The following is a 27,733-nucleotide window of genomic DNA, read 5'->3' as shown; positions in this document are numbered from 1 at the left end:
AGTGCCTGAAGCATACAAGTTTGGGGTTCTGATGTCTGTTCCTGGGTATATCAGATAATCTTTAGGCCATGACTGAATGCCTCTTATTTCACCTTCTCCAGATAATGATTATTCTGTTGCCCATTTCACATAAACATATTGAATGTCTTCATTCAATAATGTGCTTTCATAATAAGCAGAAGATGAAGGCTAAGTAAAAATTCAGATCTACAAAGAAGAAACAGTACTAACCCAGATGCTGGGGGGAGTCATTCTAGCCATGAGACCTCCACAGTGGACACTGGCTGCCATCTGTTTCTTTGGTTTTTTTGAGAACATTTAAAAAAAATTGAAGTATAGTTGATTTACAATGTTTCAGGTGTACAGCAAAGTGATTCGACTATACAAATACATATATATCTATTCTTTTTCAGATTCTTTTCCATTATAGGTTATTACAAGATATTGAATATAGTTCCATGTACTATAGAGTATGTCCTTGTTTATCTATTTTACGTATAGTAGTATGTGTCTGTTAATCCCAAATTCCTAATTTATCCCTACCCCTCTTCCCCCTTTGTTAACCATAAGTTTGTCTTCTATGTCTGTGAGTCTATTTCTGTTTTGTAAATAAGTTCATTTGTATCATTTTTTTAGATTCCACATATAAATAATATCATATGATATTTGTCTTTCTCTGTCTGACTTACTTCACTTAGTATGATAATCTCTAGGTCCATCCATGTTGCTGCTAATGGCATTATTTCATTCTTTTTTATGTCTAGGTAGTATTCCATTGTGTGTACACACACACACACACACACACACACACACACACACACACACACACACACCATATCTTCTTCATCCATTCATCTGTCAGTGGACATTTAGGTTGCTTCCATGTCCTGGCTATTGTAAATAGTGCTGCTATGAGCATTGGGGTACATGTACCTTTTCAAATTATAGTTTTGTCTGGACGTACGCCCAGGAGTGAGATTGCTGGATCTTATGGTAACTCTATTTTTAGTTTTTTAAGGAACCTCCAAACTGTTCTCCATAGTGGCTGCCCCAATTTACATTCCCACCAACAGTGTAGGAGAGTTCCCTTCTGACTGCATCTCGAGCAAGGCTGAAGCCACGGTCCAAACCAGCTTTTAGACCAACCAACCATTGCCTCCAGTTTGGCTCAAGTAACTGTAATACCCATGTCCTCCAATTTTCCAGGTTAAAATGCGTCCATCTGAAAGATTTTCTCATTTGTGGTAGGGCTTTCAGGTTTTTGTTTTTAATCATAAGGTAAACATGTTCATTGGAGAAAGTATAGAAAATACGGAGAAACACAAAGCATGATCCAGTCACAAAATTAACATTTTGGTATATAGATATCCAATCTTTTTTCAGTTCATATAGATATATAATTATGTTCTTTTAAAATATAGAGTGCCTACAGTTTTTTTTGTTCAACTTCATATTATGGCTAAAAATAAACTATATCAAACATTTTTTCTATGGTATCAAATATTTTCTACTATGTAATTTCTAATGACTGCATAGTTCTCCACAGTGTGGCTATGCCATAATTCATTTAATAAATTAGAGGGTTTAGGAAAAAATCTGTAGTTGAGCAGCTAGAGCCATCCCCTTAAGGTTGTTGTAACACATAAAACCCGTCCGCCAAACTCTTTGACATACACAAATCCTCGAAGGAATGGTTTTTCGTGTGGAATGGTTATAGCTGTCAATCATTTATTCTCCGTGTCATGGCTCTGGTGCTCTCTCCAGGTTTCTAGGGGGTGACTATGGACTCCTGTCAAATGAGATGTCTACTATATATTCAACACGAGGCAGTTCGTATTTTTCTCCGTCTATTGCTTTCCCGTCAGAGGAAGTTAAGCACATCTCTGTGAGCCAAAGGGGAATGGGATAGACGTCTAGTGCTGGCAGCACACGGCAGACATGCTCGGGCCCCAGAGATCCCGCATAAGTAGATTAGACTGCTACATAAATACATTTGTCTTGATTGTCACGTTCCACCCAGGGTTACACCTACATGCGTAAAAATGGCTCCAAGCCTGTTTTTCAAAGGCAGTTTGCCTCCCTTGTTGCTTTTTAGCCACCCAGCCCACAGGCATTTTTTGTGTTACAGCTATCAAAGATGATTAAGGGGCTGGGAGAGTTGATATATAAGGACAGATTAAGAAAACTAAATATTTACAACTTGACTGAGTGATAGCCGAGGGGAAGATACTATAACTGTCTGCTGGGCTCAAATCATGGAAGAGATATTGTTTTGCTTTCCCCAGTAACTCAATTTTAGGGATATCTAAATTCAGAGAAAGTTTTCTGAAGATGACATCACTTATGCTAATTAGATAATTGTGTCAGTTGAAATTACATTTCGCTGCTTACTAGCAGAAACTTGGAATAGCAGTGGCTTAAACAAATAAGGTTTCATTTTCTCTCCTGTAACATGAAGCCCAGAAATGTATCGTCTGGGGCCGTGTGGCAGTTCCATGATGTCATCCGTGCCCCCATGCCCTCCTGTCTTTGGCGCCATTATTCTCAGCATGATATTCATACTCAAGGTCACCTGGTATTTGAAGAAGAGCTACCACAGCTTCACTTACCTTGGCTGAATTCCAGAAAGGGGAAGGCAAAAGAGGTCCCTGCCAACTAACACTGCTTGGAAGAACTTTCTCGGAAGCCCATTTCCTGATTCCAGTTTATATCTCATTGACCACCACATCAACAAGAGGGGCTGGGAAATTGAGCAGGGTTTTTGGTTTGGTTGATTTTGTTTTTACATTGGGTACCTTGCTTACCGGGTAGGCAACTGGTGGTTTCTGTCACAACGACTTACCTCTTAAAGCTTCTGAGAAGTCTGGACTCTGAGACACAGTGGCATTTGCTACGATGTTCCATTTGTAAAACTAGCCCTTGCGATCTAATTTATTTACTTCTCATCACTCATCTATTTCAGTTTATTTGTCACAGCATACCCTGGGTTGATGCTAAATAAACCAACCATCTCAGCAGACCTAAGAATAATAGTAACCACAACTTACTAGCTTTTACCCAGTTCCATGCACTGTGTTATGCACTTCACATCACCTGAATGGTTTGCTTCAAAATCCTCCAAGGGGGATGGGGAGTAGGTATGGGTAAATGAAATCATACTCACCATGAGTTGCTGATAATTGAAGCTGAGCAATGGCTATGTGGAAGTTTGTTATTACTTATATACTCTTCTCTCTACTTTTGTAATAATGGAAATTTTCCCAGTAAAGATCTTTAAATCACCTCGTCTACATCTTACTTTATTTCATATGAGGTCGGTACTATTACCCCTAGCTAACAGTGCTCGGGGCAGTTAAGCAGCGTCACACAGTGAGTGAATGGCAGATTTAGGATTCAGCCCCACGTCTGCCTGACTTAGAAGCCTGTGCTCTAACCCTTATTGTTCAAAGAAAGCATGCTTCCCCGGTAAGGAGACTGAAACTCGTCAGAAATGTAGATTTTCAGGCCCCACCCAAGCCCTATTACAGGACCCCCGAATAAGGTTTGTTTGCACACCCGGGGTTCCCCTGCTCTGTCCACTGCACTGTTACTGCCTTCGTAGCCACAGCTTAACCAACTCAATCGTGAGTTTCCCATAAAAAATGTTACCCTCTGTTGAAGCAAGAAGCCTTATCATGAGTCACTACTTGGTAGCATTTAATAATAATTGAATAGGCATTTAATTCAGAGCGGTTAACCTCTCTCAACCTTGAGTGTCTGCTGTAGTGCTGAGCACTAAATGCCTGTGTGTCAATTAAGCGTCATTCTGACTATGTGTCAGCTGCTAATGATCACTGCTTGCTTGAAACTTAGTTTGGTTTGTTCTATTGAAATAACGCCCTTGCTTCTATTAACTTAAGGTGTTGTGAGTTTTAAACGTTTTGGGACTTACAGAAACCTGTTCTACCTTCCGGCAGCATCACCTCTGCTTACCCACCTCTGTATAACTTTCCTGAAAAGACATGATTTTTCTCCCTAACATCTTCAGTCATCTTGTATCATTTCAGCCCTGTTTTTGAAAGAAAGAGAACTATGGGTTAGTTCTTGTGTGTCACGTAGGCAGAACGTCAGCCTCTATTTCTCCCTCTGTGCCTTGGCTGTGCCATATGGTCTATAGGATCCCTTCCAATGTCATTCTTCTCTAACCCCACATAACGTGATTTTTCAAGCCGCCCAAAACAAAAACATTATGAAGACACTAGACTGTATGTGAAATCCACTTGATTATGTTTTTTCAGCCAGTAAAAGGATCCCTCATTGATTCGTACTCGTTTCTCTGTCCGAATAATGAATGCCTTAACGCTGTGTAGCTTCCTTGCCTCAGATCCTTGTTAGAACAAGTAAATGAATGAATGAATAAATGGATGAATGAGGCCTGTCATCCATCTCAATTATAATCTGCTTTCTCAAAGAGGCTGGGCCCTCTGCTTTTGAACAGCTTAAAAGATTTTCAAGCTGCCAGGTGAATGTGTTTGTTTTATATATTATAATCACCTTCAAACCATGTATATACTTAACACCCTAAGCTGTTCTTCAACTTCCATAGCAAAAGAGGTAAGGGAAAAACCTACAAAATAGCAGGCATCAAAGCCATCCCCAGGGACCATCACTGTATAGGTCAGGCCCATGCTGGTTGAAGGTACAAGCATCAGAGTCACTTCATTCTTCTTCCACGAACTCTTTCTCCTACAAGAGTAATTTTAAGCCAGTTTATGTATAAGATAATGTTCTCACAAAATTAAACCTAGGAAAGATAGCACGCTGTAATATAGTGACGATAACAACCATTTTCTTAGACATGCCTTAGAATGTCTTGTCCACCCCTATCTTTTCCATGCTATAAGTAAAGTGTGTTTCTGATTTGTTTTGCAGAGCAGCCTTTGGCAAGGAGTCAGAAGTTCTTATTGGGAACCTGGGTGATAAATTAATCCCTCCACAGGACATCCTCCGTGATGTCAGCGACCTCAAAGCCTTGGCCAACATGCATGAGAGCTTGGAATGGTTAGCAGGTCGAACAAAGTCGGCTTTCTCCAATCTTTCTACATCCCAGAGTAAGTACCAGCAGGGTGGTTCCTGTGGGGACAGCTGAGGAACTAGACTGAATACTTTCATTTGAAATGCGAGTGTGTCTACACATCGCCATAAGGGGACATGTCCGAGTTGTTGGAAGATCTGTGCAAGAATTCTGCTTGTGCTGAGCCTCTGGTACTTTGTGATTCTGTGAAAGGAAGTAATCTCAGCTTCCCCATGTGGGGCGTGGGAAGCCAAAAAGGTCCATGTTAACATAGCTTGATGTTAAACCTTAGAAACACCAGATTGTGTAAGATTGAACCACTGTGTCTCAAGAACAGAAAGCAATATGTTTTGTCCTCCTTACAACTTCTCAAGGGTAGAAACTGTGTCTCAGAGCTCAAAGCTGAGCACACCCTTGATGTTTTCATTTTAACTGATAGAAAAGGAATGAAAAAGTATCTAAAAAGAGAATAATAGAAGTGATCAAGTTGCTAGAAAACAGAGACAATGAGAAAAACAATTATTCTGGAAAAGAGATGGCTGAAAGATAACTTCATTATACATTTCCAGGAAATTAAGGAATAGGGTCTGAAGTAAAAATGGGAAACCTTTTTCTATCAAGGACCAATGACCAATTATTTCAAAAATAATTTGAAAACTTTGGGACACATAAACTTTATTCAATAAGTATAGCACAAATGTTTTTTAAAAGCATTAGTTCAGAAGTGTTAAACAGTTAAAGGCAAAGAAAAAATGACATGAAGAAGGAATAAAGGAGATGGGAGATTTGAATGCATGAATGGAGGGACAGAAAACAGCATAGAAAAAAGCAAAAGAACAGCAAGAACATGAAAGAAACGGAATCAGCTCTGAAGTTAGTATTGGAGTGAACTGTTAGAAGATTATTAGAAGGAAAAAGCTTGTATTATTTGGACTGTGAACTTCAAAGAAAGTTATTTTTTATCATTGTCTCTTGAAAAGTTATTATTGCTTGATTAACCATGATTTCCAGCCCAGAGAGGGAGCAGATGTGGATGAAATAAACCAGAGTAAATTATGCCCAGAAACACAGGCCCCACGGGCAGAGTTTAGGAGACCTTTGAATGCTCACTTACTTATGATCTCATGCTGATTGTGTAGCTGTCCTGGGGGTCAACAGGGGGTGAGGAAAGCAGATGGAAGGAGGGGGCTTCTGAGATTATGTATTCTGCTTTAGAAATCTTCTTAAAATATTACTTTTTATTTGTACTCTTATTTTTGCACTTTTTAGTATTTAAAATATTACTTTTAGCTGATGATAAAATTGTACATGTTTATTCTTAGAAATGTATTCATCTACTAAGGATAGTTTGGACTCAGTATCGGGTCTGAGCAGACTCTGCCTAAGTAGGTATCCTTGAGAGGTTTTCAACTTTATAACGACCTCATATCAGGGAACCTGTCACAAGTAGTAGTCAGAATTAGCCATTTTATCTCCCAGACTCACCCTACTCCACCAAAAAAAAAAAAAAAAAAAAAGAAAGAAAGAGCTGACTCCCTTTTGCTAGTTGCAAAATAAACAGCTCTGAAAAGGGACCAGATGCCTCTTTTCCTAGTTTCCTTTGACTCTTGCAAATGTAGGGCTGCTTGGGTTGGTTTGTTAGTGACGATTGGAAGGAGTCCTCTCGTTCGGTGGGCCATCAAAGTCTAATATTTAATAATGTAGTCTCTTATTTTGGCAGCACAGCCTCCCAGATTTCTGTTCTGTCCATCCTAAAAGAGCTCCACAAGGCAAAATAGGACACAGCCTCCATAGCAAGCCACTGAGTCATTCACACAGTCTAACCTGGCTTCAGCTGTTCTCAAAAAGAGAAAGATGCTCTCTGAGTTATGGTCAGCTTTGTAATTGCACCGTTTACCTGTTGTGTTCACGTCACTGAGAGCCCCTAGTACAGCTGATGTCTAATTCATGTCTTCCAGCACCTCTGTTATTCTGGCAAAGACCTCTTGTACCATGCCCATTAATACCTCTCATGTGCTCAGTTCCGTTTTATAGGTTGTACCTTCTCAGTTCCTTTCAGGGTGATTATTCCAGCCAGTGAGTGATTTAAATGACTGTTAGCATTTTGACGATCAGTACAAAACCCAAGTGAACTGTAATCACTACTTATGTTGTCTTTGTAAAAACAGAGCATCCAGCAAACCTGGTTTATTCTGCTAACAACATGCCTTGCTCACCCACACACGTCTATTCTTTGAATTCCCAGGAGAGATGCCCACTGATGTTTATAATTTGAACAAAGCAGGGAATGGGTTACTTTGATTGCTCCATGTCAGTGTGACTTTAGAAAGGGAATAAAGGACAGCTCTTTATTATTCTTTTGAAAAGTGAACCAAATGATTACCTCAACAAAGGTGTTGCCAAGTCTGGAGACTCGATAGCATGAAGAAAATGCCAGCCTTTTGTCTAGCACTCATAGAGACTCAGGATGGGGAAAAGTCAAGAAAAGAAGCATAGAAGTTTCTTTTTTCGTCCACATCCTTTAACTATTTGGTATGGTAAATGCCATGCTTTATTATAATTAAGAAGCTACGGGCTTCCCTGGTGGTGCAGTGGTTGAGAATCCGCCTGCCAATGCAGGGGACACGGGTTCGAGCCCTGGTCTGGGAAGATCCCACATGCCGCGGAGCAGCTGGACCCGTGAGCCACAACTACTGAGCCTGCGCGTCCGGAGCCTGTGCTCCACAACAAGAGAGGCCACGATAGTGAGAGGCCCGCGCACCGCGATGAAGAGTGGCCCCCGCTCGCCGCAACTAGAGAAAGCCCTCGCACAGAAACGAAGACCCAACACAGCCAAAAATAAATAAATAAATAAATAAATTTATTTATTTATTAAAAAAAAAAAAAAAGCTACTAATGGAATGGAATGGAGGAAGTTTGCAGAAAATTATTTTCATAGTGGAAAATCTCTTTAGATATTAATAGCAGTATTCTCCTCCACCTGAAATATTTCATGTCATAGTGAAGAGAGTATTGCATTTTAGTGGCAGAGCATGGCTGGCCACTTGCCCAGGAGATAAGAGTTGACCATTTTTTCAAAGACAGTTTTTCCATCTCTTTTAGTATTTGCCTAAGCATCACTCTGTGTTCTTTACATTTAAAAGAGTCTCCTCGCCTCATGTAGATCCTGACTGCACCAAAGGCACTGCTCTTACCTTCACAGTCCATGGTTCCTGCTCCATTTCTCCTGGTATTCCCCTGCTCAGCCTTCCTTAAACCTGTTCTACTTAAGATTCTTTCTGTTCAAAGTCGCAGCCCAATTAAAAGACAAAGAAAACATCGATTTATAAAACTGGTAAATCAAAAGACTTCAGGTGTGGCTGGATCCAGAGGTTCACAAGATAATACCATGTTACAGACATGTTTACACGCCTGCTCTCTCTCCCCCACTTTCTCTATTTTTGGTGTATTCCCTTTATTGCTTTCCATCTCAGGTAAGACCTTTTCGTATGGCAACATCCTTGGCTACCAGCAGCCCCAAGATTATTTGATCCCAGACAAAAAAAGCATTTTTGCCAAGAGCTCCTGAAACAGTCCTAGAGAAGACTTGGATTGACCTAACTTGACCTCCTCTCATGGGTCTCTCAGGTTCTCTCTGTATATGCCTTGTTTTCTGACTCTTCACCCCCAACTCACGACTCAGTCTCCCACTCCCACTTCTAGAATCTCTTTATGTTCAGGGTCTGTTTTAACAAATATGCTTTCAGTGCAAGGAAGTTGAGCAGGATCATATGTAGCATTGGGCATTCAGGATCTAGGTTTATACATAGTTTCTCTAATTGATCACAATTTCAACCTTGTAGTAAAGGCACAGAATAGCATCTGTAGTATCTGCTGTCTGTAACAATCCTAAATGAGAAGTCTGAGATTAACTGTTATGGTTAAGAAAATTCTCAGCAAATTGTGACCTAGATAAAAATGAAGAGTGTATTCAGTTGGAACACTAATGATTTTCTTTTGTATTTTATCCTTTTGTTTTAAGGATGTGTTGCCTTTAAAAATAGAGTACAGAGAACTTGAAAGGGGCTCCAGAGCTTGTTCTGACGGCATTTGCTTCCTCGAGGGGCCCCTCCTTTCTCGGATTCTGTAAAAAAAAATCTCCAGGATCAGAGAATCTAAAACTTCCTTGATTATATATTCTGCTCTTTAAGTAACCTTACCATCAAGGAGGTCATCTGTTTTTTATTAAAGTCCCTTTGCTTCAGTCTAAACCTCTTTCTTCTGTCCTATTCTTCAGAAATTAAATGTTGAATATTTTTTCTGTGAAATACTTTAATGTGTCTGAAAACATTTCCCTGGTCTCTACCTGCCCATCTCTGGATAGTAAAAACTTTTGGCCTGAGGGTCCCACCCAGCCTCTGAGTCCAGGGCAACCAAATCTAGCAGAAGTAGGAGCCCAGATCAGGCCCAAGTTCGCTTACACTCTCTCGGATGGTGGTTTGACTGTTAGCCTTTGTGAATGTGGCCCATGTTGCAAGTTCCTTCAACACCAGTTTTATCCCCTTCTGGCTCCCTCAGCTCCTGTTACCGCAGTTCTTGCTGTGCCCACGTGCATTGATAATAAAAAGTCATACCGTAATCTTTTTTTTTTTCTTTTGCGAAACCACAGGGTCAAATAAATCTCATAATTTTGGTTCCTGGAATTGGTTCATGAATTGCAGTATTAGTTATGCAGTTATTTATATACTTCTTTTTTTTTGTATTGTGGTGAGATATACATAACATCAAACATACCATTTTAACTGTTTTTAAGTGTGCAGTACAGTAGAGTCGTGTGAACTCTGTATTTATTACTATGCAACAGATCTCTGGAACTTTTTCATCTCACGTAACTGAAACTCTGTACCCACTGAACAATAAATACCCTATTTCCCCCTCTCCCCCAACCCCTGGTAACCACTTTCCACTTTCCATTTCTATGAGTTTGACTACTTTTAGATGCCCCCTTATAAGTGGAAGCGTGCAGTGTTTGTCTTTTTGTGACTGGCTTATTTCATGTAGCCTAATGTCCTCAAAGTGTTGTAGCATATGACCGGATTTCCTTCTTTTTTAAGGCTGAATAATATTCTGTTGTATGGGTATACGACATTTTCTTTATCCAGGCATCTGTCAGTGGACATTCAGATTTCACCCACCTCTTGGCTATTGTGAATAATGCTGCAGTGATACGTAAGTGTTATACTTCTTTCTTAAAGCAGAACTATTACTAGGGATCTTAGAAATCATCTGGTCTAACTCAGATATTCTGCACATGGAGGAATCAAGGCTTCAGAATGGTCACTCTGCATGTCTCTGCCTGAACTTGTATGGAAACAAGCCCTCAACTTGCCACTTTAATTTTCTCTCTACTACATCATTGTCTTGACCATTACCAAGGTTAAGTACTGGCAGTGATAACAGTTCCATTCATACCCTATTCCTATTAAACCATCCAGGAAGGTCATCATTTTTTTTTTTTTTAATGAAAGCACTTTAATGCCTACATTCAACTTGTGATCATTTCTGATCATCGTCTTGTGTGTAACCAGACTTTCTATGCTTTAAATATATGGAACTATTGCACATAATCCTTTTTGAATTTCATCTTAGTTGTAATAAAATATCTTATTAATTTTTCTCCCTCTTTTTTTATTCTACAAATATTTTCAAAGTTAGAAACTCTGCCTGTCTTGTTATCATGTTACAGAATATCTTCTAGCTACTGCACTCTCCTATGGCAGCAGCCACTAACCTTGTGTGGCTATTTACATTTAAATTAATTAAAATTAACTGAAATATAAAATTCATTTGCTTAGTCACACTAGCCACATTTCAGATGTTCAGTGACCACTGTATTAGCGAGGCTGTAGAACATTTCCATCAGCACAGAAAGTTCTGTTGGATTGTGCTATAGATCAACACTTAGGTCGCTACTGATAAAGTTCTAAAATAATGCCAGTTCATACAGTTAGCTTTTTGAAACATACTTGAAATGTCCACCTAGTTATATCAAGACATGGATAAATACTTCACTTGTTCAGTCTCCAAATCCCCTGACAGAGAAGTATGTGTTAGGCCTGGCTTTGTCCAAAATTTTTTCTATTGATGCTAAAGGGAAAAGAGTTTAGTGGTCAAATACACTTGAGACACATTAGGTTAAAGAACATTAAATATAGTTCCTGCATACAATAAAACTTTTAAAGTCTTTTTATGTCAACGGAGTAATTACAGCAATGCAGTGTTTCCCAAACTTCTTTATCAATGGAATTCTCTCACCCCAGAGCATCTTACAGGACTTTTCTTTTATGGAACAACTTCTGGTAAACACTGTCCTATGCTATATTTATATAATTTGTTCAGAATCGTTTATTTCTCCCAGCATAGGCACAAGATAGGGCATATGCTTCACTACTGCAGGAATGTAATTTCATATTATTGGCAGATTTGCACACCATCAGATGACTTCTGTTGCAATTTGGTTATTTCATTACTTGATTGAATTATTTTTAGAAATGTTCAAGTCAACCAATATGAAATGACTATGGCTTCTTTTTTGCTTGTTTCAAACCTGGCTGCTGTCCAATCATTACACTTCCCTCACAGTTCTCAAAGATTCCAGCTACTAATGTAATTCCACACCTCAGTTTACTGATGAATGTTAATATGTCCAGAGATTGATTTTTTTAAGAAAAAATTTTAATTTAGAATACTTCCAGATTTTGAGTAAAGTTGCAAAGGTAGTACAGAATTCCTATGTATCTCATACCCAGTTTTCCCAGTTGTTAACATCTTACATTTGTCGCAACAGATGAACCAATACTGATACATTATTATTAACTAAGGTCTATATTCAGATTTCCTTAGTTTTTATCTGATGTCCTTTTTCTGTTCCAAGATCCCATCTCTAGGATATCATAATACATTTAGTCACTGTGTCTTTAGGCTCATTTAGACTGTGAGAGTTTCCTAGACTTTCCTTGTTTATGATGACCTTAACAGTTTAAAGGAATACTGGTCAGATATTTTGCAGAATGTCCTTCAGTATGGATTTGCCTAATCTCTTTTCATGATTAGACAGGGCTCGTGGGTTTGGGGAAGGAAAACCACAAAGATAAAAGCATTCTCATCGCATCTATCAAGGATAACTCCTGTCAATGTGACTTATCACTAGTGATGTTCTGGGATTGATTTTTAGGCCTCCAATTCATGTAGTCCCCTCTAGACAGTTCCTTCTGAACTCTAGATCGACTTTCCACTTTCCCACCGCAAATTGCTTTTGTCTCTCTTTCTAGTGACCATTTTTTAACATGATGAATGCATCTATTATAAGCCCAACGTTTGGACAAGTTGAATAGCTGCTTAAAAAAATAGTCGTCCTCCACCTTAAACAATTATGCAGTTGGTAAAGATTATAATCTTGTGGGTCTGAAAGGCCTACGGAAGGAGATGTTTTTTCTGCCCTGAACCACTAGATTTGGGCCTGCAGCTACTTCTTAGTTGCCACACGTGCTAAACAATCCTTAGTAAATGTATACAAACATATTAATTTCAGACAAAGCCATGCTGAGATTAAAAGAGCTATCTGAATTTTTCTTCACCAAAAAATAAAGTTTTACTTTAACCCATTTACATTAGGTCCTTCTAATGTGCAGTGTTGACTCAAAACCCATTTACAAGTGAAACTTATTTCCTGACAAATGTCCTTTCAGAGTAGCAATTCTCAAAGTTAGCTGCATGTCAATTGTAATCAGTTGGGGAGTTTTAAAAAATACTGATGCTGGGCCCCACTCCCAGAGATTTTCATTTAATCATTCCAAGGTGTGGCCTGGGCATCCCCAAACCATTCACATCAGAGGTTGAGAACCACTGTCCTAAAGGATTGGTTCTCATCCTTGGCTTATATTAGGATGACCTATTGAGCTTCTGGTCAGACTCTCTGCGGGAGATGCCCAGAGTACCGTGCTTTTAAAAGTCTCCTCAGGCAATTTCAACAAACAGCCAAGGTGGAGAACCACTGATTTTTGAGCCCTCCAGAATTTCTTCTTTAATTTCTAGAGCTCTTATATTTGGGAAATGCTTTATAGTTATTTTGCCAGTTCTAGTCTCAAAAGTTTGGGGTTAACATGACTTCCCATTTTACAGACAAGAACACCAGGCTCAGAGTGTTGTAATTCGTGTCTATACTAGAGTCAGGACAGCTGCCCACTTCTGCTTAGCAGTTCCTAGTTAGCCAAACTGTCCCCCAGATCTGATTAAAAATAAAAACCTTCCTCTTACCTTTTTCAAATCAGTGAAATGAGAAGGGCACAGGAATCGGTGTCTCTCTTAACACAAAAGGCTGTGATTGCCAAACAAATTGAATGAATGTAGAAGTGTTTACAAGTCAATTATATCACTGAAAGTAAAGGTGGACAAGGTCCAGGTATCTGTACACCCCCCATCCCTCGAGTATATGGTTTTGTCGCCAGCCAGGAGGCCTTTATACATTGCCAACTATGATTCAACATTTTCTAGAAGATGGAATAGGTATTGAATATGAATAGAGCTCTCTATCATGGGCTTTTTCTGCCCTAATGGCAAATGGAAGATAAAATGCAGACGCCCGCCCCCCTTGCTGTTTGTTTTTCTGCCTTGACACAAATGAGAATAAAAATGTCCCTAGACAAGATCTCCTGGGACATTGTCCCGTTTCAGATTTGCTTTTGTCAAACCATTAAGCCAGAATTTTTCTGTCATGATTTCATCTGATTATTTTTAATTAAAACTCTGTGTATGGTAATTTCTCTCCTGCTCCGGTATTTACAAGTTTCAAATATTTGTAGACTGTTTATCAGACAGCTCCTCCTCAGCAGTTGCTTAGCCTAACTCTACATACTTAGTGTCTCGAATCCTCTTTTCCAGGTTGGGCTTTCTCTGCCATCATCATTTTTTGGTCTTATCCGTTGTCATTTTCTTCAGCTGACTCTCATTCTGTGGTTTCACTCTTATCATTCCTCTTCCTCAGTTGGTGACAACTTCCAAATTCATTGTCATTGGTTAGTTTCATGAACATACTGTTTACTAAGAAAATTACATTACCACTGGAATTATACCTTGTTCAGGGCTTTCCCACCTACTGTCCAATCTGGAATTTGTTTTGATCTTATCTCATTGACACAACTTCTACTTTTGTGTGAGCCTTTATCACTTTTTTGAAAAGTGTCCAAATATATTTCCATGTTGTACCAGTTTCCGAATTAGTCATATGTTTTGTAGGAATGAAAACACTAAATGACAATTTTATGATGATTCAGTTTTGTTCATTTTCAGTCTTAATTGAACTCTATCGTTACTTATAAGCTGCTTGAAATTTATCTTAATGAAGAAAGAATTGTGTGGAAAATCCCTGTGCTCAGGGTGTTCACCTGGTTGTTCTTAGGAACTTTCTGAGACCCGTGTTGTCACAAACAATGGAGATGCTGGTAATTCTCTCACTTTATAAGGAAAACCATCTGGACCCCTCCAGCTCCTTCTCCACATTGATGTACTCTGCACTGTTACTACTGATTATCATCTAAGCTTCAGGCTGACCCATGGGGTTCCCATGTTCCTTTCTTCTTAGCACATCTTAAGTACTGATAACATGGGTTAGTCCCCTTTTTAAACATTTCTTAGTTTTTTTCCTTTTCCTCTCATTGAATACCCTCACAGGGCTCCTAGATCGTGGTAATTTTGCCTCCCTCTAAACCTCTGTGTTCTTCTTTTAATTCATAGACTCTTTCCTATGCTTCTCCCTTAGTCTTGGAGGCTTATAGTACATATTTGACTTTGAAGTCAAGTACACTTGGGGACAAATGAGGCAAGTTATTGTATCACCAGAGGGAAATTATTTCACCTTTCTGAACTAAATAGGTCTTCTTACTTGTTAAATAGATATGATGATGCATCCTCATTGGGTTGGTGTAACCATTACATGAGATGATGACCTTGGAGTTCTAAGCATGAGACACAGAGTGGGAACTTAATATGGGGTTCCTGGGGTTACTACTATGAATCCTATCACTGGGGCTCTCACTCACTGCACTGCTCCCCGAATACTGGGTCTTCACCTTCTCCCACCCCTTCAGGGTTCTCTTTTATCTCAAGTCTTGTGGTTGCTTTTGAAACCCCGTTAACATCTGTCCTTATTGTTTTTCAAAACTATGAAAAGAGGGTTCCGATGTTGTTGAAAAACATGCCAGAACCAAATACAGTTCCTTCTTGTCAATCAGCTGGTCATCTGTCGGGTCCATTGTCCTGTGCCCAGTACTGATTTGAAAACAGCACCCTACCTCCCTCAGCAAGGAGGTGATTATCAGTTGTGCAGCTATGGAGGGCTAGTGCTGTGGGCGTTCTGATGTAATTTTGGAGTTCTCAGTATCTACTCGTAAAGAATTATGTGGCTGTTTCTTTGAAAATGCCAACATTTGTATCCAGAAGGGAAATATTTTATGAAAATATGGTAATATCATGGATGGCTTAAATGTGGTGACTGGGAGCTTCCAGATGAATGATTGTATCTTCAAACAAAACTCTAAAATGGAAACAGGAAGAAGAAATAGGAATGAAAATCTCTGGGGAAAAGGGGAGGCAGAAGAAGGTGGAAAGCAAGAGAGGGCTTTAAAATGGCATGCTGAAATAGCAGAGCCAGACGGAGGAGAGGGTGGAAGTGCAGAATTACCCGGGTTGACACCCTGAGCGGAGGTGAGGAGCAGTGGCTACTAGGGCAGCAGGTTTTGAACGAGAAATCGGAGGGGACCGACTTGGCCGCCAAACAGAAAAAAGAATCTCTTATAATGAATGAGAAGTAAGTGAAAGATTGTACCTGAACGCACTGATTGTGCTATTAAATCTAAGCTCTTATCTGGAAAAGCCCTCAGATAGTTGGGTGCTTTAAAATGTGAGATAAACCCCCTTACCAACATGAAGCCATGACTTCATGAACTTCTCACTAGAAAAAGAGTGTGTCTTTTAATTTCTTCACCCTCGAAACTAAGCGTGGGTATACTACAAATGCAGGGGACCAGGAAAGATGAATCCTGATGGGGGAAACAGAGGATGGAGGGCTGGCCTGGACTGAATGGAAGAAATCTCTATCGCTTTGTGGGATTGGATTTAGAAAAATGTTCCAAAACATTTTTGGATGTAAACTGAATCTGCTCTTTCAGACAGCTTACTTATTATAATCAGCAGTACACAAAGACCCTTTGCAGTCTGCCAGCCCCCGGGAAAGTGTAGCAAAGGGACGGTATGCGCAAATGTGTGTGCATGTGACAGTCCCAGAGGATGCCACGATGATGACAATGGCACTCAACATTTAGACGGCATTTCATACTTTTTCAAGAACCTTTATAATCATTAATTCTTAATCCTTTATCCCTGCTTCAAGCTGCAGTTAATAGCCTTTATTCTCTCAGTTTTACAAAGCATGATCATGAAACAGAAGTTTGGCCATTGGCCCAAGGTCAAAGTGAGACGGTGACAAAATCTAGATTGAACCGTACTGTTCTCAGAGTGCAGACCACAGTGTCTAGAAAAACAACATAATCGCCTGTTGCTAGTGTGCCTCAGAACACCAAACTAGCGCACCTCTGTTTCCCTCCCGGTGATAATGCTATTCTTTAGTTGTCTGCCAAAATCACAACAGCAAGATAAATGCCATGCTGCATCCCCGAATGCGTCTATGAATGACACTGGATGCACTTTAAAGGGGGTGGTCTTGACCTTCACCTGCTGTAAGAAACCGAAGCTGGAAAACCTCCACCCCCCTGCCAAGGATCTATTTTGAAACCAAATTTTATAGTCGTGTATTTAGGGAAAGGTTCTCATTTACTTTATTATCCTAAATTCAATATTGTAATTTATATCCACTCTTATAAACTATACAATAAAAATGTAAAAGAACTCCCTTCTTCTTCATACGAGGTACAGGAATATATCAGGTATAGGTCTCCAAGGCACAGTGTTGTTTATGAATAGCAGTTAATTCTGTGTACTAACATCTTTGAGGTCTGGTCGTTGAATCCTAGGTGAATTTGACTGGAGTTCTTAACTAACAACGTAATCCAATTTTTATGAAAGGAAGAATAATGAGGACTTTTCCGTAAGACTAATGGAAAACCTAAATGTTTTTCTAGAAACCAAGAATATCTGATCAGATTCTTCAAGGAAGCAAAAATCCTGTAAATGTCAGAAAGGTGTTACATTCTGGAAAACCCCTTTGGTCAAATTCATCTAAAGAAGGTGCTACTTGTAGGTGACTTTTCAGCAAGTCTGTCAAAAGCTTCTTGCTACAGATAAAAATTCAATAACCTTTCACTGTGGATGTGCCACAATTATCACTCATTTAAAAACAGTCCCTCTAATAGAGTATTTTATCATGCTGGACAGTCTCTGCATTGTTCATTATTTAGTGTTTGCTGAGCTGACGGCACTTCTACAGCACTTCTCTTATCTCTACTTCTTCAGAATTGGATTTTATATTTCTGAACCAGCCAGATATGACAAGTCATTTTCTTCCCTCTTGTCTTTTAAGAAACACAAACTTGATTTCTTTTTTTTCAACAATCACCACTTAAAGTTATTGGAAATGTCTGTATTAACTAGCATTGGGATATGCAGTGGAAGACTATTGCATTTTAACTGCAATTGGGGTTTCCTCTCTTCTTTTTCTTTCTTTTTATTTTCCAACATTTGTGTATTCTGTATCTCTTTGGAAACTCATTCTTCGAAAACACACAGTGTATGGCAAAGATGAGGTATTATGAAGCCTGATGTTGCTGGAAGACAAGGTATTATTGGAATTATTGTATTCCTGAACCTCAGGAAAGGTGGTGATAAGCTATGCAAGTGGGTCTCTGTATATAAAGATTGTCTTTATATGAGAAACTTACTGAAAGGAAAATGATGAAGTCATTAGCCTAACACCTGGGGTGGGGGGGATTGCCAGTTCAAACAATATCTCTTTCTATATATAGCTCATTATTGAGAATCTTAACATTTTAAGTCTGAAAAAATTCAGCTACCTGTGATTCCAAGTGAATGATTTTTAAAAGATCCATGACACATACTTTTAGGTGTTTACATTTTATCCCAGATTTTATCTTGGCCACTTTCGTGGAATAGTTCTATTTTCAAATTAAGATCAAGCCTCTTCTCTTTATAATGAGGAATCTCTGGGAGATTTGGGTGAGGCAGCCCGAACAAAGGATCAGAATAAAGTGGCCACATATGCTCTGACTTTATTGGAAACTCTCTCCTTGGGCCTACTGAGGACCTGTCCATTTTCTCCAGGAGAGTCTGTTGCACCATTTTTAGGGAAATAGAGAACTTCACTCAAGAAATGATGACAAGATTTTTGACCTTTTATGCTACAGCCTTTAAATAGTGGTGCCAGAATACTGAGAAAGACCGTGTAGAGAGAAATTCTCACTGAAATATTAATTTTAAGATTTATGGATTATTATTGTAAGTATCAAAACAGAAATAACATCAGAGTCTTTTTTCGTACACTAATTATAAAGGCCATCCTGTAGGATCAGCTTTATGAGGAAAAATATTTGCTCAAACTTTACGCAGAGAGAGATGTTCAGAACTTCTGTCATGTCTACTTCTGAAAGAGGGAATGTGATGAAAAATCCACCCTCGTATTATTTGTTTAAAGGTACCACGAGCCCAATTAACGCGTTTGCTCAAGCCAACAGCCTTTGGGCTTCTCACAGAAATCTTGGAAGTGTGCTAGAGAAATGCCCCCGCGAAAGAGTTTTGCATATGCTGCTGGATCTGCCTCGATCTGCGAAGCACAACAGGGGTCGCTGACAGACAGATGGCTGCCACAAGCGCCACCAGTGGCCAGAAACTCTTCCCACCACCTCCTGTTCCCACAAACAAGCGGGGAGAGATGCTTTTCTTCAACACCATGCCTAGACTTTCTCTCCCCTGACCCAGCCCTACCCATGGAATATTGAGGCAAGACCGACATCTAACGTTACAATCCTGCCTTATTTCTATTCCTCGGCACCAAAATAACAGAGGAGCATGACCTTGGCCTTGCACAAGGCACTTCTGGTATCATCGATGATATTGTCTGTGTCCTAAATCCCTCACAGGATTGCTTTGAGGATCAAATCAACTACTGTACGCATGACACCTGATCCAGTGCTTACTATACAGTGATCTCTCAATAAATGGTAGTTTTTTCCTTCTGTTTCTTCTCTCTTTAAACTCGTTGCCTCAATCTTAGCCATTCTAAGAATATTTCATTGCCGACTCTTTCATTTTACTGTCCATATTTGCCCATGATGGTGCTCAATGTGAAATGCCCAAGTCCGCCTTCAGTTTCCCCCCTTCTCCTATCCTTCCTGTTGATAACTGGCCCATTCTGCTTGATCATTTCATTTCACCACCAAGGGATCATTGGTACATTGCATTTGAAATTCAACTTTGAGCACTTACGTTTAACAGCCTTCCAAGGTCCATGTGGCCTTTGAACTCAGGCACAGGGTGTGTTTATTCGGGGCCACAGTGAGTGAAACTTAAGGTTAAACCTCAGCTCTCATTAAATGACTTTCTCTGTAAACTTGTACTCCCGTGTCAGGAGATATGGAAATGAAGAAACTGCTGCACTGTGGTTTTAGTAAAAACCATAAGAAAAATGACAGACCATCCAACTCCAGAGCCAGTAGGAGCTCTGAAGCTCTTGGGCCTTTTAGAGGCATCAAAGGATTCTGTCTGTGTTCAGCTGCATTCTTTTGTTCATTAGGGACTAACTTGTAACATGTCTCATTGAGTTGATTGTTCCTATGGACTTTTTTCAGTTAGATGTCTTATAAATTGTTTTATTTTTTAAAAAGCAGAATAACTGTAGACTATTAAATGTCTCAGTAGCCCTGAATATCCCTAGGAAGGTGAACAGGATACTGACACTTCATTAATGCCATAAATGGTAGAATTTTTAAAATAAGAAATAAATATGCATTAATTTAAAACATCTGCCATAACTTTAACATACTAAAATTTTATTAGCTATAGTCTGTAATGTTCAGTAAAATTCTGATGGCAAAGTATAACTTAGTCCAAAGTAGGATTTTTCTTATAAGGATCTAAGGAGTTCAAGCCGTTCTGGTCTTTAGATTAAGAATTTAAGATTTTCTTTTTAAATTGAAGTATAGTTGATTTACAATGTTAATTTCTACTGTATAGCAAAGTGATTCAGTTATAAATACATATATGTATACATATATATATGTATATGCACACACACACATTCTTTTTTATATTCTTTTCCATTATGGTTTATCACAGGATATTGAATGTAGTTCCCTGTGCTATACAGTAGGACCTTGTTGTTTATCCATTCTATATATAGTAGTTTACATCCGCTAACTTCAGATTCCCAATCCATCCCTTCCCCACCCCCCTCCCCCTTGACAACCACAAGTCTGTTCTCTATGTCTGTGAGTCTGTTTCTGTTTTGTAGATAGGCTCCTTTGTGTCACATTTTAGATTCCATGTATAAGTGGTATCATATGGTATTTGTCTTTCTCTTTCTGACTTACTTCACTTAGTATGATAATCTCTAGGGCCATCCATGTTGCTGTAAATGGCATTATTTTATTCTTTTGTATGGCTGAGGAGTATTCCATTATATATATGTACCTCATAGAAGTTAAGATTCTTAAGTGCTAATATGGTAATTTCTATGTCCACTGTTGCGGTAATGGATTACTCCATGATTTCCCTTGTATACCAACCCTTTACTAAGGATCACTTCTTAAGGTTTCACTTTCATCATGAAACAACAGAAAGACTTCATTATCACAGAGCTTCTGTTACTTCAGCAGAATCATTTGAAACATCTAAACAGTTGAGAAATGCATCCCAATGATATACTTAGAAAGGATGAGAAGCAAGAATAGTAAAACTAGCTATTTAGCTTAAATTCTATAGGGATCATTTACCCATATTGCAGTTCACTTAATTTTCTACTTTCCACACTGAATTAGTCATGTGAATTAGTTAACAACCCTGCCACCACTGCCAGATCAGCTATTACTGAGACTTCTTTCCCTCATCAATACTCCATATTGGCTTAGATTGTACACCAAAGCGCCAGGTAGAAATCACACCTAACCCAGGCGTGCTGCACAGGGCCTAGTGAGTAGTACTTCATGTTGATACAGATGTTGACAAGGGCAGTGTTAATTATCAGTATCAGTAATAAAGCCAGTTCAAGGCGTATCTCCTTGAACATAGCAGGTACTCAGTAAATGTTTCATCAAATTGAATTAAATTAACAAAATGCTTCCAGGGAGGGCCTGAAATCTGCTACCCTTCTTCCGTTTGCTGAATTGGCTGGTAAATCTATGTCTGCAAATGAGCCAGCTCTTTTTCTCCATTCCCTTTCTTTCCCCTCTCAATTCAAGCACTGATAGCAACAGTTATATAGCACAGGAAAGTTCCTCCCAAGGCATCCATTTATCTCTATTAAGAATTTCCCCTAGGATTAAACAGTATGATTACCTTTGGATTTCCACAATATTTTTGGCCATTAACTTCCTTATTTAAAGCAGTATATTTAAGTCTATATCAACTTTCTCTTGCTAAATGTGGATGTTATTTACTGAAAATGTTCTTTCTGACCTTCCACTCTGACTTGTCTTTCCTTTCCTTAATAACCCTTCCTTCAGTATTTGTTTTGGCACCAGTACTCACTCATTGACTAATGAATGTGTTATATTCTAGAAGTTCTTTTGTAAATTGACTGCTAGAAGCTCTGAGTGTGGTTCTCCCATAGAAACACTGTTATTTCTGGTTATGGGCTACAGGACATGATTTTTAATCTCTGAGTCTCAGTTTTCTCGTCTACAACTTAGATATAATAATAAAGCCTATTTTGTAAAGTTTATTTTATTGAAGTATAGTTGATTTACAATGTTGTGTTAATTTCTGCTGTACAGCAAAGTGTTTCAGTTATACATATATACATTCTTTTTCATATTCCTTTCCATTATGGTTTATCACAGGACATTGAATATAGTTCCCTGTGCTACACAGTAGGACCTTGTTGTTTATCCATCCTATATATAATAGTTTGCATTTGCTAATCCCAAACTCCTAATCCATCCCTCCCTGACCCCACCTCCTCCTTGGCAACCACAGGTCTGTTCTCTATGTCTGTGAGTCTGTTTCTGTTTCGTAGATAAGTTCATTTGCGTCATACTTTAGATTCCACATATAAGTGATATCATATGGTATTTGTCTCTCTCTTTCTGACTTATTTCACTTAGTATGATAATCTCTAGGTCCATCCATGTTGCTGCAAATGGCATTATTTCATTCTTTTTTATGGCTGAGTAGTATTGCATATTGTATTGTATATATGTACCACATCTTCTTTATCCATTCCTCTGTCAGTGGACATTTAGGTTGTTTCCATGTCTTGGCTATTGTGAATAGTGCTGCTGTGAACATAGGGGAGCATGTATCTTTTTGAATTATTGTTTTGTCTGGGTATTTGCCCAGGAGTGGGATTGCTGGATCATGTGGCAACTCTAATTTTAGTTTTTTGAGGAACCTCCATGCTGTTTTCCATAGTGGCTGTACCAATTTACATTCTCAGCAACAGTGTAGGAGGGTTCCCTTTTCTCCACACCATCTCCAGCATTTGTTATTTGTAGATTTTAATAATGCCTATTTTTGATAGTTGCTATGAAGATCTGCTAATTTTAATTTCTAAATATATATTTATACATTTGTCATTTCTTCTTCATCCTTGCTGTCACTGACCTAATTTATACATTTACACCTTCATTGTTTCTCACCTGAATTATCTCAATAGCCTCCTACTGATTGGCCTGTTTCCGGTCTCCTTATCCTCCTATCATACAACTACCATACCAAAGTGATCTATCTAAATGCAAATATGACCAGCTAACTTGCTACAGTGGCTTCTCATCATCCCCTGGGAGATCCTTAACATGACATAGAAAGTTCTTCACAATCTAGATGGTTTTATGGGCGTTGAACTGCCCTTGGTTCTCCTGCAGTGCCATGCCATTTCTCACCTTCTTGCCTTTATTCAAGCTGTCCCCTCTGAGTACCCTTTCTCCTTAACCTGGTTAAATCCTGTTCCTCTTTTAAAATTCAGCTTAAGCATCACCACTTCAAGAAACTTTAGGGAACCTTCTCAGACTGTATTAAATAACCTTTATCTGAGCTCTAAAAATACCCAAGAGCTATCTCTAGCATTTTACATACTGTATTATGCATTTATTTAATACTCTATCTGCCTTTCCAACCAAACTGTACATGCCTTGAAAGTATGCACTTTGTCTCTTTCCTCTTTACACCACCAACTAGTACATAGAAGGGACTCAAAAAATGTGATTGTATCAAACAGCAAATGAATGGATAAACTAATTGACCTTAACCTCTGTTAATAATATTATTCCAGGGAGGAAATATATATTTCTATATGAATAATTCCAAGAACACAGTCCCCTGTTCTGCAGTCTCAGAGAGAACTTTCCTCCCCACCACTGCCCCTACAGGTTCCAATAGCTCCCCTAGTTTTGATTTCTAACATTTACTTACTATGAGACTACACCTTAAATAATGTGATGTGGACCAAAACCAATGCTATAATATAAACAAAAACAACCTCTCTCACTAGGGCAGTATTGTGGCAGAGATCCAGTAAACATTTTTGAGAGCCAATTAAGAAAACCTGTCTGGAGTTGGACTAAAGCAGGCACTATGGGCAGCGTCAAAATCCTTCCCAGGAAAGAATCCTAGGTTCACTCCAGTAGACTAATGAATTGTTGACTTAGACCCCCAATTTTTTTTGCCATAGAGCAGTGGTTTTTCAGATAGATTAGAGGGGTCCTGAGCAGGCATAGTTTGAGGCTTTCCACCTTCTCCTTTAACCAGAGCCCCTTCTTAAATTTTAGGCCAGTAACTGAGATTAGTGTTGAACTCAACTCATAGACTTAGCTATGACTCATTCATGTCCACAGAGTCAGAGGCTTTGAAAAACCACTAAAGGTTGCCAACTCCATCTTCTATGTTGTTCCTGGTAGATTTCTTCCCAAGACATTGAAGAAATTATCTAATTATAATTAGATAATTATAATTTGTCAGGGAGGAGACTGGCATAGAATTTAGGAAGGATATTCATTAAATTGATGAACCTATAGATTGGGAAAGTGGAAGAATACCATTTTGAGTAAAATACAACCCAGGTCCAACCACGTGGTAATATAACCATATAGTTAATAAAGATAAGCAGTTTGTCACTTAGTATGAGCCTTAAGTAATTGTAAAAAAAATATGATGGATGAACACATACATTTATCAATGCTTCCACCACTTGCCCCACTGAAACAAAACAAAAAGTCCACAGAAACTAAAAAGCAGAAGAGGAAATCCAAGAAAGCCAATTTCTGTACCAGTAGTGAGGACACCAAGAAGTTATTCAACTTACATTTAAAAAAAAAAAATTGGCATAGCTAACTACCTCTGAAAGAGGGAATGAAGATGGGGCTAAAAATAGGAAGACTTGTTGAAAGTCTGTTTATGAGACATTTACCATCAGATTTTCTCCCCTACTTCATGTAGCTGTGGCATTGCTCCTATCAAAATCACAAAACAGCGCTAGAGATTTATTCTCTAAAAATGGTTAAATAGAAATTCCTTGGACTGCAAGACATAAGACATAGTTGAGTGTGGGGCTACCATCCTGACATTAGGGCAATTAATTCAAAGTTCACATTAATGACTATTGAGACCTGCCTTCCCTCACAGATTGGCTGGCAGCCAGGCATATAACTTCAAACAAGAGACTGGAAAGTCTTCTCTGAGGAAGCTGAACAGCCCAAAAACCAAAGACACTGACATCTGTGGTTCCCCAATGAAACAGACCAGCTAGATCACCTACAATGATGACCTCAGTCCACAGGTTTCACCTCCACAGACACAAAACTTCAGTCAGCCCCACTTAAATATGAGCAGACAGCCAAGGATAGTTGACATTTAAGGAGACCATGTAATTGAAATAAACAAAAAAAGTAACTTAGAGGATTCTCCAGAAAGAAAAAAACAAAACTATAGTTACTATCCCTAGAAAAAGAAATAAGAGAAAATATTGCATCCGTGACATAAGAATAATACACTATATGAAAGGAACATTCAGAAAACAAAAAAGAATGCTTGGTAATAAAAAATAAGTTGTGAAAATAAAAATCTCAGAAGAAAGGTTACAAGACAGAGTTGAAGAAATAGCCAAAAAAAAAAAAAAAAAAAAGAACATAAAGACAAATAGAAAATAGGAAAAAAATAAAAAGGACCCTCTGGAGCAGTCCAGTATGTCCAACAACTGAATAATAGGGTCACAGAGAGAAGAAGAAATAAAGAGAGTCATCAAGGAAAAATTAAGAAAACTTCCCAAAACAAAAAACATGAATTTTCTTTGTTGTTGTTTTTGTAAATAAAATTTTATTGGAACACAGTCACACCCACTTGTTCCATACTATCTATGGCTGCTTTTGCACTACAACACCAGAACTGAACAGTTGCAACAGTCATAGATCAGCAAAGCCTAAAATGTTTACTAGCTGACCCTTTACAACAAAAAGTTTGCCTACTCCTGGGCTAAATTATGGTCATACCCTTCTTTTTTTTTAAACTTTATAATAGAAATTTATTCTGAATCATCTGGATGTTCACTTTTTTTATTGATGTATAGTTGATTTACAGTATTGTGTTAGTTTCTGCTGTACAGCAAAATGATTCAGTTATATGTATATGTATATATTCTTTTTCATTATGGTTTATCACAGGATGTTGAATATAGTTCTCTGTGCTATACAGTAGGACCTTGTTATTTATCTATTCTATATAAAATAGTTTGCATCTGCTAATCCCAAATTCCCAATCCATCCCTCCCCTACCCCCTCTTCCCCTTGGCAACCACTTTTCTGTTCTCTGTGTCTGTGAGTCTGTTTCTGTTTAGTAGATAAGTTCATTTGTGTCATATTTAAGACTCCACATATAAGTGATATCATATGGTATTTGTCTTTCTCTTTCTGACTTACTTCACTTAGTATGATAATCTCTGTGTCCGTTCCTGTTGCTATAAATGGCATTATTTCATTCTTTTTTATGGCTGAGTAGTATTCCATTGTATATATGTACCACGTTTTCTTTTTTTTTTTTTAACATCTTTATTGGAGTATAATTGCCTTACAATGGTGTGTTAGTCTCCGCTTCACAACAAAGTGAATCAGCCATACACATACATATGCTCCCACATCTCTTCCCTCCTGCATCTCCCTCCCTCCCACCCTCCCAATCCCACCCCTCTAGGTGGTCACAAAGCACCGAGCTGATCTCCCTGTGCTATGCAGTTGCTTCCCACTAGCTATCTATTTTACGTTTGGTAGTGTATATATGCCCATGCCACTCTCTCACTTTGTCACATCTTACCCTTCCCCCTCCCCATATCCTCAAGTCCATTCTCTAGTAGGTCTGTGTCTTTATTCCTGTCTTGCCACTAGGTTCTTCATGACCTTTTTTTTTTTCCTTAGAGTCCATGTATATGTGTTAGCATACTGTATTTGTTTTTCTCTTTCTGACTTACTTCACTCTGTATGACAGACTCTAACTCCATCCACCTCACTACAAATAACTCAATTTCGTTTCTTTTTATGGCTGAGTAATATTCCATTGTATATATGTGCCACATCTTCTTTATCCATTCATCGGTCGATGGACATTTAGGTTGTTTCCATGTCTTGGCTATTGTGAATAGTGCTGCTATGAACATAGGGGTGCATGTATCTTTTTGAATTATAGTTTTGTCTGGATATATGCTCAGGAGTGGGATTGCTGGATCAACATGAATTTTCAAGTTGAAAGGGCCCAGAGTGCCCAGCAGAGTGGATGAAAATAGACCTAGATTCCCACCAGATCAATCATTGCAAAATTGCAGAGCCCTCAGAATAAAAAGAAAATCCTACAACTGTCGGGGTGCGGGGGCGTGTGGGGGCAGGGGGAAGGTTTTATAGAAAGAATCATGAAGCAAAAAAGCAATAACTCCTCAAAGGTAACACTGGAAGCTAGAAGACAATAGAAAAATACCTTTTAGATTTTTAAGAAAAAGTATTTCCAACCTAGAATTATATACCTAACCACACTATCAATTCAGCGTGAGGGGAAAAGAAAACCTTTTCAGACACACAAAATCTCAAAAAACTTACTTTCCACGCAGTCTTCCTCAGAATCTACCAAACTGAAAGAGTTTACCTAAAATTAGGAAGGCATAGTATACAAGAAATGGAGATTCCAACACAGAGAGAGATCCCAAAAAAATGATCATGGCAGGAGGTGCCAAGATGGCAACAGGCATAGGGAGTAACTAGCCCCCAGAGGAATGATTCAGAAGGTCACAGGAGAGGTTTGTTCAGGAAGGTGATGTTGATAGAAAACCCAATGTGTTTGGATTTATTGAGAGAGAAGTGTTTGAGGTTGAACGATCTCTCAAGTACAAAAAAACTAAGCAAACAAATAACAAGGCTCTTATTAGCACCAGAGAAAACAAACCTATTGTGCAAGGGGAAATGTGGCATCTTGCATGGCCCTAGATGT

At 38.7% G+C, this 27,733-nt stretch overlaps 1 protein-coding gene across 1 annotated transcript in view; it reads left to right on the top strand.

Moving 5' to 3' along the window:
• The window catches only part of EXOC4 (exocyst complex component 4), a 797,314-nt gene that overhangs the window by 673,013 nt on the left and 96,568 nt on the right, over positions 1–27,733 (top strand). The window contains exon 14 of the mRNA XM_036863209.1: positions 4,912–5,090. Coding sequence (XP_036719104.1) covers positions 4,912–5,090 — 179 coding nt within the window. The remainder of the gene's footprint in view (positions 1–4,911; positions 5,091–27,733) is intronic.

Source organism: Balaenoptera musculus, chromosome 9, assembly GCF_009873245.2.
Source record: "Balaenoptera musculus isolate JJ_BM4_2016_0621 chromosome 9, mBalMus1.pri.v3, whole genome shotgun sequence".
In the NCBI taxonomy this organism is placed as follows: Eukaryota; Metazoa; Chordata; class Mammalia; order Artiodactyla; family Balaenopteridae; genus Balaenoptera; species Balaenoptera musculus.
This window is presented reverse-complemented; position numbering and strand designations above follow the sequence as displayed.